General features: G+C 35.4%; 1 protein-coding gene across 1 annotated transcript in view; it reads left to right on the forward strand.

Annotated features, from left to right (window-relative positions):
* The window catches only part of ABI3BP (ABI family member 3 binding protein), a 256,944-nt gene that overhangs the window by 109,575 nt on the left and 133,008 nt on the right, over positions 1–14,361 (forward strand). The window contains exons 5-9 of the mRNA XM_019648327.1: positions 2,164–2,345; positions 2,903–2,958; positions 12,285–12,333; positions 13,304–13,375; positions 13,973–14,065. Of these exons, the coding sequence (XP_019503872.1) occupies positions 2,164–2,345; positions 2,903–2,958; positions 12,285–12,333; positions 13,304–13,375; positions 13,973–14,065 (452 nt within the window). The remainder of the gene's footprint in view (positions 1–2,163; positions 2,346–2,902; positions 2,959–12,284; positions 12,334–13,303; positions 13,376–13,972; positions 14,066–14,361) is intronic.

A 14,361-nucleotide genomic window follows, 5' to 3' on the forward strand; every position in this document is an offset into this window, starting at 1 on the left:
TCCAAACTAGAGATTTATAATTGTGGTAGTCTATCTGGACTGATTTTAAGGTCTCCACATTTCTCTAAAGTCCTGTCATAGCCAGAGCAGGGAAAAAACAACAACAAAAATACCATGCATCATACTCGTCAAGAAATATGTTTTGTAAATGACTGTTGATGTGTTGACTCACAGGACAAAGAGAATTAGTATTCTATAATGTTTCTTTCTAGTAGCAGTTAGTATTTTGGTAGCAGCAGCCTCCTTCATCCATTCTGTCTTTTGCTACTTTGGAATGGGGGATTGGTGCCTAGAGAGCAGCTCTCACTAGAAACAAGCAACCTAGTGAATGATTTCAAGCAGTTCAGTAGTTTGTGACTAGCAAAAAAGTAGGCTGAATGTACAAATACATCCTCTCCCTCTCTGTACTTATTAAACTCTAAACTGTCTGCTGACTTCATGGGCATGAAATCTGGGCAATTGCACAGGGGCCTCTACTTGAAAAGACCCATGCTTGATTTAACGCTCTACTCTCACTATCTTGAAATCCTTAATCATTTTTGAATAAGGGGGACCTATGTTTCCATTTTGCAGTGAGTCTCACCAATTCTGTAGCCAGTTCTGACCCTTGTTTCTAGAGATTCGGAGCAATTGGTTTTTGTATCATCAAGAATGTGTGCCTGGCACTTACAGAGTGCACAGTAAACATTTTAGCATGAGTAAATGAGTGATTTTTTAAAAAAAGTTTTGCATAAAACAATTGACCTGAATCTTAGTACATTTGATTTTCCTAGGGTGGGGAGTGGAAGAGAGGTACTAAATTTCTGAGAGAAAATTTAACATATAAGGAAGGACCTAAAATAGCATTGACAAACATCTGTGTTTCCATCATCATATGTTACAGCTATTATTTTATTCTATTTACTTTACGTTTGTACTTAAAAAGAAAAAGCAGATAAACTTTTAACTATCTGTTGGCTCCACCTTTAATCGTATTTAAGCCCCTACCTGCTCACTGGGAACCAAAGCACTATCACAAATGTTGTATTCTCCCAGTATTTATTGTCCCTTTACAACGCCAGGAACAATAGATGGTAACATATTTTGTGTGAGTGTTTTGATATTTACGTACATGATATGAAACTATATGCATTATTTTGTAATTAGCTGTTTTCTTTCAATAGTTTGTTTGTAAAATCTATCCATATTGATACATGTATCTCCAGTTCATTCATTCTCATTGTTGTCTACAGTTGTGATGAATTCCCCTTTCCTGGCCTGCCTTCCCACTTAGGGAGGCTGCTTACAGCAGAGCCGGAGGCGCCTTTCTTTGTATTCTGGTTCTGCCATTGCCGCTAGTAAAAGTCTAATGCTGGGTGACAATGGGCAAGTTAAGTGACCTTTCCAAAACTCCATTTTCACATTTGTGAAATGGGATTAATAATTTCTACCACCTAAAATGTTTTTGTGACAATTAAATGAAATAATATACGTAAAACCTACCGTGATAAAGGTGCAAAAAAATACTGGTGGGGATTATCATTACTGTGCCATATATATATCTGAATTTTCTGATACCTTAAGCAAATATGTAACAGTGATCTTGAATTTGCATGGTTTGATTTTTCTCATTGTACCCTTAGCTTTGCTATTGAGCTTGACTCTTTTTATAATAATAAGAAAATTTCCCCCTTGAAATGCAGTCCTGGTTGCATCCTAGAGTTTCAGTTTTCTCTTTTACAAAATTGGACAATATTACCTCTAATGCAATTTCCATGGGGTGAAAGACTTAAACCCATACAGTTATGAAACTACAACATTAAGTATTCCTAAATTATGCCTCTGTTTTTCCGTGCATGTAACTGGGGAAAAAAATGAACATCCAGCTTTTTTGAGCTTTCATTTTGCAAAGCAACAAGTTATAGAACTGAGAGGTCTGAATTTTGTCAGACCATAACTGTGCTACTACACAGTCCCCTAACTTGCAATTAAAAATTAAAAATAAACACACATTTTGGGTTTTATTTTAGAGTTCTGTACAATTTTTTAAAAAAATTGAAACAGAAGCTAATATTGATTACAGTCTTTGGAGTAGATGAGAGTCTACGGGGTATTAAAAAACTTAAAAAAAACATTCTAAATCACCCTGTGATTTTAAAGTGTCACATTTTGGTTATTCAACAGATTTTATACAATTCGCTATAGAGAAAAGGATAAAGAAAAGAAATGGGTTTTTCAACTCTGTCCAGCCACTGAAACGATTGTAGAAAATCTGAAACCCAACACAGTTTATGAATTCGGAGTCAAAGATAACGTAGAAGGTGGAATTTGGAGTAAGATTTTCAATCACAAGACTATTATTGGAAGTAAGTACCTGAAACTGTTTTAGTAAGCTTCCTGTAATTTTTTTTTCTAATTATAAAATTTTAATTACTTATTAATTGTGTAATATGACATGAGTTAATTCCAATCCTCTAGTGTTTGAGAAAACACAAAAGTGAACAGAATTTATTGAGTATTGATATTTCAAAATCTTTTATTATGAGTGTTTTTTTATAGTGATGAAACTAATATTTGATGCCTCCATGGATAACAATTCATTGGCCATTGTATTATACTATTTTAAATCAATCACCGACCTATGAACACCAACTGAGCCGAAAACCAATAATGTGTGTAAATGTTCAGATAGAAAGCTGGGCCAGTAGACATGACCATAAAAAGACTTCAGGGGGCCCTGGTCTTTTTTCTTGTTATCCATTCTTTCAAACTTCATTGGAATCAGTGTTTGAAATGATAGTAAATAAAATAATGTGCCCAAATCAGAGCAGGACTTGTAGTTGTCTTTGTAATGATTAGTAAGAATTGATTTAAGAACAAGAAAAATGAAAATAACCTCATTTTCCCTTTGTTTTTTTGTCAGGTATAAACAAAGTAAATGGGAAAATTCAAAGTACCTATGACCAAACCCATACAGTGGTATGTACAGGTTATTTTCAATAATTTATTTTAATTGTGTCTGCATTGTATTTGTATTTAAATAAGGAAAGAGTCCTATTATGAAGTACTGAGACTGGATCAACGGACTAGTTCTGGGGCATTGGGTAAAGCATGGAACATTTTAGGAATTAATTTCTTTTTCAGAAAATGGAGGTTGAAGTATGAGACAAGATCATCTCCAATTTGTTTAAAGCTCTAAAAGTCTGCTGTTCAATATAGTTACTCTAGTACTTCAGTGTTCCAGGTATTTTGAGATTATGTATATTATCTTCTGTCTTGTGGGTTGTTTTTTACAATAACATGCTTAAAGAGCAAATTGGTAGATGCTCTACTTACATTGCTACTGTTCAAATTTTTCCTTTAGTTTCTTTTTATTGGGGGTAGGGGAAGATTAATTACCATTTTTTTAATTAACATTTATTGGAGTGACAATGGTCAACAAAACTACATAGGTTTCAAGTGTGCAATTCTATAATACATCATCTATAAATCACATTGTGTGTTCACCACCCAGGGTCAGTTCTCTTTCCATCACCGTATATTTGCCCCGCTTTACCCTCTTCTACCATCCACCCTCCCCACTTACCCTCTGGTAACCATGCAACTATTGTCTGTGTCTATGAGTTTTTGTTTCTTGATTTGTTTGTCTTGTTCCTTTGTTGCATTCAGTTTCATATCCCACATATGAGTGAAGTCATAATGGTTCTCTACTTTTTCTGTCTGATTTATTTCACTTAGCATAATAATCTCAAAATCCATCCATGTTGTTGCAAATGGCAGTATTTCATCTTTCCTTATGGCAGAATAGTATTCCATTGTGTGTGTATACCATATCTTCTTTATCCAATCATCTATCGAAGGACACTTTGGTTGTTTCCATGTCTTGGCCACCGTAAACTTCCTACTTGAAGGAGCCAACCCTTTTCAAAGTGATGAAGCAACCGGTTCGGTTTTCTCATGTGTCCAGCCTCTTTCATTGCAATAAATGTTTGTATATTTTATGTGCCAGGCATTTCCGCCCATCTGGACATCCTTTTGTCTCTCTCACTTCAGAAACTTAGTCCCTTGTTCTCTTTCCCTCCATCTTTTAAAGTCTGTTCTCAGGAAACATCCTAACAGTTATGTGCTACCTGTTAGAAATGTAAGCCATTGTTATTACCATCACACAAGTGTTTGCATTTAAAATCACATGCCCAATTGTAAAGTGAAGGATGTGTGTCACTGAGCAGGTAGACGAAGCACTTTGGTGAGAAGAGGGGAATTTGGTACTGATTTTAGAGCCTGGGTATTGGAAATATTCAGCTAAGGAAATATCTATTCTACAGTCAAGTGAACGTGCAAAGACTTTTTGTGGTTACAAATTTACTCTATTTAATGTGTGCACGATGTATATGGATGAATATCTTTTTATGTCTAATTAAGTAGTCCACAGAATACTCCACTGATCATGTAGCCCTGTGGGGAAAGGAAAGGTAGTACATACCTCACTGGAATAAAAAAAATAAATGCAGAATTCTTTTCAGTGACAGAGAATGCGTTTGAATATAACAGAATTGACGGAAAATTAATCTTGATAAGAAGAATGTTTCTGTGGTTTGAATAGGCTGAAAATTGTGTATGTTGGGAAACTATTATCAAATCATGACTATTAAATTATTATGATTGCCCAGGAAAAGTATTTTCAAATCATAAGAAAGGAGACTGCAGGTAAATTCCCAAATAGCCATGGTTATTGGTTACACATTGCTTTCATGCTACAATGGCATAGCTGACTCTTTTTTTAAGGAAAGCATAGTTCATGGTGGCCCATGCAGGGACTGAACTGGCAACCTTGGTGTTATCAGCATGATGCTCTAACCAAATAAGCTAAATGGTCACCCCCTTTTTTTTCTTTTCCTTTCCTTATTTCCTCTCCCTCCCTTCTTCCCTTCCTTCTTTCTTCTCTCTCTCTCTCTCTCTCTCTCTCTCTCTCTCTCTCTCTCTCTCGCTCTCTCTCTCTCTTTTTCTCTCTGGCTTCTTTCTTCCTTTCTTAAGTTTTGAATTTTCTCTAATTATCTAATATTTAAAGATTTAGAATATATAAAAATGTCAAAAGAAATATTAACAAAATTACCTATTAGACTGCCAAATGATGACCAGTATAAAACTAGTTATGGGCTACGGTTAAAACTTCAGAACACTTTTTATTTCTAAGCATGTTTTCATCATAAAATTAAAATCATACTATAATTTTATATCTCTTTTCACTTAGTCAAATATGGCATAGCATTTTTATACCATTAAATGCTCTTCATATACATAATTTAAATTGTGTGTTACATGATCTAAATACACTTTCACCACTCAATCAGTTTCCATTTTGTAGGCATTTAAGTTATTTCTAATGCTTTTTAAATTGTAAGTGATATGGTGAACATTTCTGATTATTTCCTTATAATAAATACTTAGAATGGGAATTAACAGTTTAGACTTTTAACATTTTTATGCTTCCTAATATATATGGTCTGGAAATTTCTTTCCAAAAAATGAAAGTTTGTACCAATTTACAAACTTGCCAGCAATGTATCAGGGTTAATTTGCTACGTTACCCTGATTATCAATATTGTGTATTTCCATTATTAAATTTCCATCTAATATAATAATATAAAATGTTTTTTTAATTTATATTTCTCAGGTTACTGATACAACAGTTCTTTCTTCACTTGTTTATTAGCCATTTGTATTTTCCTTTAATGACCTTTAGTTTCAGCTTTTTGTTTTTTGGGTGTTTCATGGGTTTTTTTATTGAAGAGTTTAAAAACTTTATAGATTAAAGAACATCAACCCTTTTTCTGTGATAGAAGAAACATTATTCTCACATTTATCAATTTTGCTTATAAGAATTTTTGAAATAGGCAAGTCTTGAAATTTGCTTAATCAAATTGTCTTTTGCATTGTCATATCTCCAATTATATTTTTCAAAGCCCTTCTCTAGCCAGAGAGCACATGAATATTTCCTTTTTTTTTTTAGTTTTATAAGTGGCTTGATTTTGTAATAATTAACTATTAATATGTGGGTATTCTTTTGCTCTGTCGTATATAATAAGGTTCTATATTGATTAGGTTAATACATGTTTCCCAAACACTTGACCAATTGGCCCAGTACCAAGTATTGATTTGTGCCACCCCTTAAGGTCCCTTTGGTTTTGTCTGCTTTAAATCCAATCACAGGAAACAGAGTTTTTCATTCTCTCCTAGAGCAATCCTCAGTATTGTTATGAATGGTTTCCTAGGAAGCATTTTTTATCTTCCACCCTCTTGGCTGTCATGCTTTATCTTGCATGTGACTCAATGATGTCATTTCTTGCATTCCTTGTTTTCAGCGATTGTATCCCAATAATTTGTATTTCTTTTGGCAGACTATTTCACTTAGTGAGTTACTCAGCAAGATTAGGAAAGATGATTGACGTTTTACTCCCAAGAAACTTAATTTATTTTTCACATCATAACAGCCATGACAAAAAGCCAGGAAGAAACTTCCTGCATCTATGATGCAGAGCCAGATATTTTATCACTTCAAGCTGTGAGGTGGGGCACCCTCAGCCAGCTCTGAAGAGCTGCAGTTTGAAATTCTTGGTTATTTCCAAAGAAAAACCCAAATTAATTGAAAATATATTTTAAGGCTTCTTTCTTTGTTACCTTCTGGACAGCAAAAAAATGTTTCACCAACTGCCATGTGTGCTCTTGGGTAGCTCTGGAATATAGGAACGTTGAAAAGGACAGTCTGACCATCTTAAGTGGCCACTTAGAATTGATTCTGAAAATTGATTTGATACTTTAGAGGTATATTTTAAATGAAATAAAGTTGATATCAATCTAAATTTTGACCTGTCTCTTCTCTGAGACTGATCTTAGAAGGCAATATTTTAAAAGATACTAAATTAATCCCAAACGTTTTACTTTCAGGGTTTTCAGGAAAAGAGATATTGAAAAATGTTTTTATTTATGTATACGTGCTTGCACCTAAAACTTACATGCAGCAAAAACTCCTTAATATCGTCTAAAAAGAGATATTTGAAATGAGAAAAACAATTTGAAATTTAGGCTATCCATTTTTAAAAAAGAAATAATATTTTGGTTAAAAATTGAATGTTGATAGATATTTTCAGCTCTGAAGTATATGCTTTTATTACAGTGTTCCATTGCCTCCCAATGTAGAGAATGATCCTGGTATTAATGTATGTGGCTTTGGGAAATGATTTAATGCAATTTTAATCACTTACAATGAAAGAGTTAAGTACAAAAAAATGAAGGTTGAATACATCCCCCATTTTAAGCATATGGTTACATTATATATTGTAATTTGTGTATCTGAACACCTGTGTTCTGCTGGCAAGCCCCAGGACACTTGTGCCAGGGATATGTAGCAGGGGTCTCTTCTGTTTGATTAGCGACTTTGTTCTATCAGCTATTAAGTACTGTCAATATCACCCCCGCTGATACTCTAGAAAAATCAGAGAAAAGATGTATGCATAAACAAAAGCATGATTCTTTCTATATGTCGTATCACTTGAGAGTCACATAATTGAGAAAGAAAAATCACTTTTTTCATGATAATTGTGCTCTTTTGTCTAGGTTGAGAATCTAGAACACTCTTTATATGAAGATGAAACCTAATGCTTACTATTAGGCTTTATTATATTAAAAAAACTTTTTAAGCTGTCTAAAAAGGCCTAACTTTAATATATTACCTCTATATTAAAAAAATCATAGTTATCTAACTAGCTCACTAACTAGCCAATTTTTGAAGTACATAGCATTTATTAACAGAGATTTTAAAATATAAATTTAATTAATCTAAATCTCCTTAGAATATGACATCTATTTTCACCCTTCAATTTTTTCTATCAGAGATCCACCTATCTTTTTTAAAAGCCATGCATATTATTGGCAAAAAGACATACCAATTGTTCAAGTGGAACAGTTATCAGACAAGTGAATAGTGAGAAATAACGGATGGTCCTCACCCACACCTTCAGATTGTGTACAATGAACAACACAGGTGTCCTTCTATTCTTAGCAATCATCCTAAGTAGAAACTTGAAAAATTAATATTTAGGCCAACGAGATCACCAAAGGTGTATGTCTGATTCCTCCCCAGCATACCAGAAATAGGAAGACTTTCGCAAGCAGGGTTTGTGAATATTAGAGTCACTTTTAACCAGATGTTAGATTAAATCAGTGTTTCATAACTTTGATTAGAACATTCCCTAAAATGAATTAAAACCAGGATGTAACATGTTCAAGTTCCTCTCATGTGGTTTGTTTTGTGAGCCATTGAAATTTGATTTTGAGCAGCCCTTAGCCACTCCCCAAATGGACAGCTTCCACTTATCTCAGGACCTGAACATATAGTTAAATCTACAACGAATATTCTGATACCACAAAAATATTGAATGGGCAAACCTGCAAAAGAATAACCTGCAAAGAATAGCATCCTGGTGGTAGCACTATTTTTATTACAGCTAATTTTCAAAATAATAAGAGGAGGAAGTTAGGATAATGCAGGGTGAATCAAAAGTGCCTCATCCTGTATGATCAGTGATGCTGTGGTTTCTCAATAAGCATAGGCTTTCTGAAACCAGGACTAAAAATCAGGCTGAACTGGCATCAGGGGCATTGCCTTTTACCACTTCCGCATCAATCTCTCCATCGAATCCCACCAACTGGGTGCTCGGTCACAATGTCCCAGAAAAAATGGCAAAAATGAATTCCCTTATTTCTTGCTCAAGATATAATACAACCAGAGTTCTTAAGGGACAGGAAATCTTGAAACTTAGAAAAATATAAAATAATGCATCTCTTATAGGGCAAGAGGGAAATACGCATACTTGCTGGCATATAGTAAACATTTAAAATAATAATTGCTGACCAAAGGGAGGGCTGAGAACTGAAGAAGGAAGTGGTGATGGAGGTTTGCAGCAGGAATGGGAGTCTGCAAGTTGCAGAGAGACAAGTCAGAAAGGGAAATGGCCTAAGATAATAGAAAACTGGTACCCAGGTGGCATCCACAGAGAGCAGTATTCTGCTGAGGCCACAGCAGCTGAACTGCGCAGCAGCTTGGGGGACTTGCAGGACCTCACTCCCCAACCCCAGGCCCCACACTAGCTACACTGAGACCTCCGTGCGCATTGCTAGATGTCCATAACAGCAAACCTGGGACCGCAGGAAGAGGTTACTGGTACCCTAAAAACAAAAAGCAAACACACAAACAAACACTGTACATGAAACAGTTCAATGAAAATTGGGTTTTAATTGGTTAAGCACTGTTAACTTGGAAATTATCACAATATTTCATGTCTCACTGAGGAACAGCCATTTCCCCACACTTTTATAAGACACAGGGAAAGGATTCACAGTGAGGATGTCTTCTTGGAAATTTTAGTGCCTTCCACATAGACATTTTGGACAGACGGACTTTCCTGATACCCTTTGAAAACCTCACAGAGAGGCAGCTGCTTGCTCATTAGTCCAGTCTTGGTGCATCTTTGGTTTACAGATTAGGCAAGAGAATACTTTTAGGTCTGAAAAATAATTGGATACTGCAGCTAAATGATTTCCTTATTTTTTGGCAGCACATATTGTACATATAGTCTTGTCATCATCTTAATAGAACATGGGTCTGTACTCATGTAAGAACTCGAAGAGAAACTGTTCTATTAATGGGAAGAATGGAATATTTTCCATTTGTCCTTGTAAAAAAATTTGTTTAAAACAAATCATCACAGCAAAGGAAATTAAAATTGGGATCATGCAATTCAAAGGCAATCACCACAATAACACGTAGGCGTTTGTGCTCCAATGTGACCTGTCTCTGAAACCTTCACATTCAGCAAAACAGCCACTCAATGGCAGGATTCATAGGGCCAGGTAGAGAACAAGGCATTCAAACATGGAACGGTAGCCACAGCTCTTACAAAAATGATTACTACTACCTGTAAAGATGGGGTGGCTACTCTGGCAAGGGGCTCCCAGGTGATGGAGATTATCACAGCAGGCATCTAAGATTCTCAGAAATGAGAGAGTCCATGTGCTGGCAACCCTTTTTCTGGAGCAGGACTGGCAGAAGTGAGGTAGACACATGAGGCAGTGCCAAGGGTCTGGCTGTCCCTCTCTGGGGAAGAATCCTGTGTGCAAGTGCTCACATGTAATTTTCTTATAATAAAGCTGAAAGAAATCCTGCTGCCAGTGTGACATCGAAGCTGAGAATATTTTTTTCTTTCCTGCTAAAGGTTATACTTCTAGTTCTATTCCCCTCCACTTGCCTGGGGAAAATCATGTATAAATTGTATTTACATCATCTTCTATTTACCAATAGAGTATAAGCTGTACGGTACAGAAGCATATGTAGGAGCTAAACAGACTTGTTTAAAATAACGTGTCTTAATTATAAGCGTAATTCACCCTTGTAAGAAATTTGAGAAATATAGAAAGACATACAAAATTAATATCAACTTATAAGAAATCTACTGTTAAAAAAACTATGATCTACTTTCCTCTGGTCTTTTGTCTATACAAATTTGTTGTAAAATTAGGTTATACAATGGATCTAAATTTATATCATTTGTATTTATTTATATTATGTGTATTTTTCTAGTGTATTACATAGACGTCAAAAATTTGAATCACAGCTTATTTAATAAAACCTCTACTTTTAGATAATGACGTTGTTTCACGTTGTGGTAAAAAACACCATTACACATAGAAGATTATTTGTACCTTTGATTAATTCCTTAGGCTAGGTTGCTAAGGAGGAAATTTTGGGTGTCTTAATCCACAGGGCTATTACAAAAATACCAAAGACTGGGTAGCTTGAATAACAAACATTTATTCCTCAAAGTCCTGGAGCTTGGGAAATCCAATTTCAAGGCACTGGCAGATTTGGTGTCTGGTGAGAACTCACTTCCTGGTTCACAGCTAGCCATCTTCTTGCTGTGTCCTCACATGGTGGAAGGGTGGAGGGTGCCCTCTGGGGTCTCTTTTACAAGGACACTAATTCCATTTATAAGGATTCCACCCTCATGACCTAATCCTGTCCCAAATTTCCTGCCTCTTAATGCCATCACATTGGGGATTGAGTTTCAACATGTGAATTTTGGGGCGGACACAGCATTCAGTCTATAGCACTGGGTCAATAGGTCTATATATACCTTTTAAAAATAATCTGATAATAGTAAACATTTTGTGTGGCTTTTAAACATAAGAGCTTTAATACAAGAAAAAAATAGACAACAGTAACTTGATATTGTGGCCATTCTTTATTATGGCGATGTCATTTATTAAAATGGTAACATGTTAGCACATCTCTTTTGCTTACAACTATGTTGTAAGTATCTCATTTATCACATCCTGAATTATCAGCAGATCTGGTATGTGGAGTACCTATATCATGTATCAGGTTAAATTAAGGATCAAAGAATTTATGTCAGGCTTGCCCCTTTAACTCAATCTAATTCTTCTCTATGTATTTGCTGCCCTCTATTATCCTGCTCCCATGTATCTCCTTTGGCTGTCTTATCCTTGGCTCATCATTTTGTCCGGTGATGACCCCACTTTCTAGGTAACACTAAACCTGTCCCTGGTTCAAGTAGCTCTATGACACCAAAGTTTCCTGTAGGACATCTCAGGCAACTTGAGGGAGGGGAGAATGCACATTTCCCTGGGACCTGCCCTTCTAATTCTGAGGTCCTTTTGTGCATAAAAATGTGCAGAATGGTTAAGTTTAGCTGGTGTGGCCTTTATAAGTAGAAATATCTTGCTCTGATTCACAGCTCTGCTTTCTTGGCTAAGGAGATGCTTGGTGTCAGGAGCTCATGGCAGTTGTGTTGTGTGTAGTAGCAACGGCAGCTGTTGGGTACACTCAAACAATTGATGTTTGGTTTCAAAAGATAATATATATCTTAAGAGCTTTTTGAGAGGGAATGTAAAGACAGAATTTGGCTGGGCCACATCTCAAATGAAGTGAAAATAAACTAGTATTCAATCCAGAGGATTTAGTTTCTTTCCATTGCAGTTTCTAAGCTAAACTAATGGGAGTTCTGAAAAAACTGCTTCTGTCAAATCTTTGGACACTAATGGGGAAAACCAAGAGAGTCCAATAAAATAGAGGCAGATACATGTGTACTAAAGATGTTTCAGCAACTGTTAAACCAGTGTCATGGGAGACTTCATTGAAGACAAGGAAGGGCTACTTCCAGTTCTTTGAATTATTATTTAAAAAAAGTTAATGCTAACTCAAAAGCTGACTCTTTTTTCCTCTCTTTCAGCCAGCATATGTCCCAAGGAAGCTGATCCCAATAACAATCATCAAACAAGGTAATTTGTATGTGTCTGCTCTGGATGTGTGTTTAGAACTATTTTTAATACACTTTTTAAAAGAGACAATTAAACATAGCACATATTTTCTCAATTTTTCTGATTATTTCTTTTCAGAAAAAGTTTGAAGAAATCAATCTGCTCTAGTAAATTAGAAGTTAATAGGTAAAATTTTGGCTCTTGTACCAAAAACCCAAGTCTTGGCAAGTTGCATTGATTGGACAACTAGGGACAAAGCAATCATAAGTAGTATTCAATTTTAAAAAGCCAATTAAATATGTGTAGCTTTGTTCAGGGTTAAATAAGCATATGTGAGGAAAATAATAGGCTATTTGGATTAATGAAATGAAAACTATGATTTAGTGGTCACTATAGGTAAAGACATCCAGGTTTCAAGAATTATTATGCCTTGTTTTATTTCAGCATCCAGTCGTTTTTTCTTTTGACTTTGTTTTTCAAATTATCAAACTGACTTTATTACTTTTAGAAAGTGTCTTGGTAGAAAAGACTGGGCACTTAAAATATTTCTTCATTTTAAGAAAATACAATATCCCAAGTGTACTCTCAAAACAGGGTCAGTTAGTATTGGAATTATCCAAAGTTTCTTTGTTTGGAGGCTATACATTTTAAATTATTTATTTATTATGTCATTACCTCATTTTGTGATAGTCCTTTACTTGGGTAGGCTACAGGGAGTGGAAATGAGGAAGTAAATTCTCAGCTCATTAGAATGGAACACTTTATGGTAGAGTAATAGCCTTTTGTTACTTGAAGGCACAGATGTCAAGGTAAGATGTGCCTTCTAGCTCTTTGTTGGCTGTGCAGCCAGCTCACTGAATTCCTTTCTGTTAATTGAAAAGTTAGATCAGGGCTCCCCCAGGGCAGACGGCTTCACATTATTAGCTTGCTGCTGCTTCCTGGCTTTTTTTTTTTTTTCCTATCACACTATTATCTTTTCTTATTTCAACAGTGATTCAGAATGTTACTCACAGAGCTTCAAGTAAATCTCCAGATAGGACTCCCACTGGAGGAACAATAGTAGGTGAGTCTATCTTGAAATCTATACCTAGGTTAAGCAAGTCAGGCTATTTTTGATAATGGAGCCTTTATGGAATTTTGCACTGTGAGCAAGTCTGTTAAATTGATGTTGGATGATTTCCTTTGAACGTTTAACATCCTGGCTGTGTCGATTCAAAGCTAGGAGCCAAGAGATGCTACCTCTATCAAAATATGGTAGAGAAACAACTCTAGCCCATGCCTGGTAGGAATGATGGCTCCCATCCTACCCGCCCCACAGGTGGTTGCAGTTACAAGGAAGTCTTTGTCATATTGAACTGCTCTTTTAAAAATTATTATTAATAATGGTGTTCTTTGTTCACCAGCAATCTTAAGCAGCCATATTGCAATTTTTTAGTCCATGGATTAAATGCCAGAGGATTTTGGTAGTTCAGTTCTGAATATGAAAAAGATTCTATTTAAAAGGTACTATTATGTATTTCCAACATTTTGAAGTTTGGGTTAAAATTGACTCAGCAAAATAAGTGCTAAGCTTCATAGTTACTAGTATCTGATGCTCTGAGCTTTGTTTTTTGTCATGATGCATTTTCTTCCTCTTATCTTTACTTCTATTTCCTTGCAGTCCATCTTGTTATTCCAGGTCTTAATGACACCACCGTAAAACTTCCTACATCCATAATGTTTGAGATTTCAGATACAATCAAGACACATTTAGGTAAGCAGGAGAATTCTATGTTTGGAATTTGCAGTGATTGGGTACTAGCACTGATATTCTTAATTATTCAAGGAATCTAGCAGATGAATTGTTTGGGATCTCAAAGTAAAAAAGAACAGGCATGTGCACTGTTGATGGGAATGTGAAATGATACAGCTGCTGTGGAAATAGCATGACCACTCCTCAAAAAATAAAATCACCTTATGATCCAACTATTCCATTTCTGGGTATATAATGAAAGGAATTGAAAAACAGTTCTCAAAGAGGTATCTGTACACCCATGTTCATAATAGCAC

The sequence above is a fragment of the Hipposideros armiger genome, unplaced genomic scaffold (genome assembly GCF_001890085.2).
Source record: "Hipposideros armiger isolate ML-2016 unplaced genomic scaffold, ASM189008v1 scaffold_125, whole genome shotgun sequence".
In the NCBI taxonomy this organism is placed as follows: Eukaryota; Metazoa; Chordata; class Mammalia; order Chiroptera; family Hipposideridae; genus Hipposideros; species Hipposideros armiger.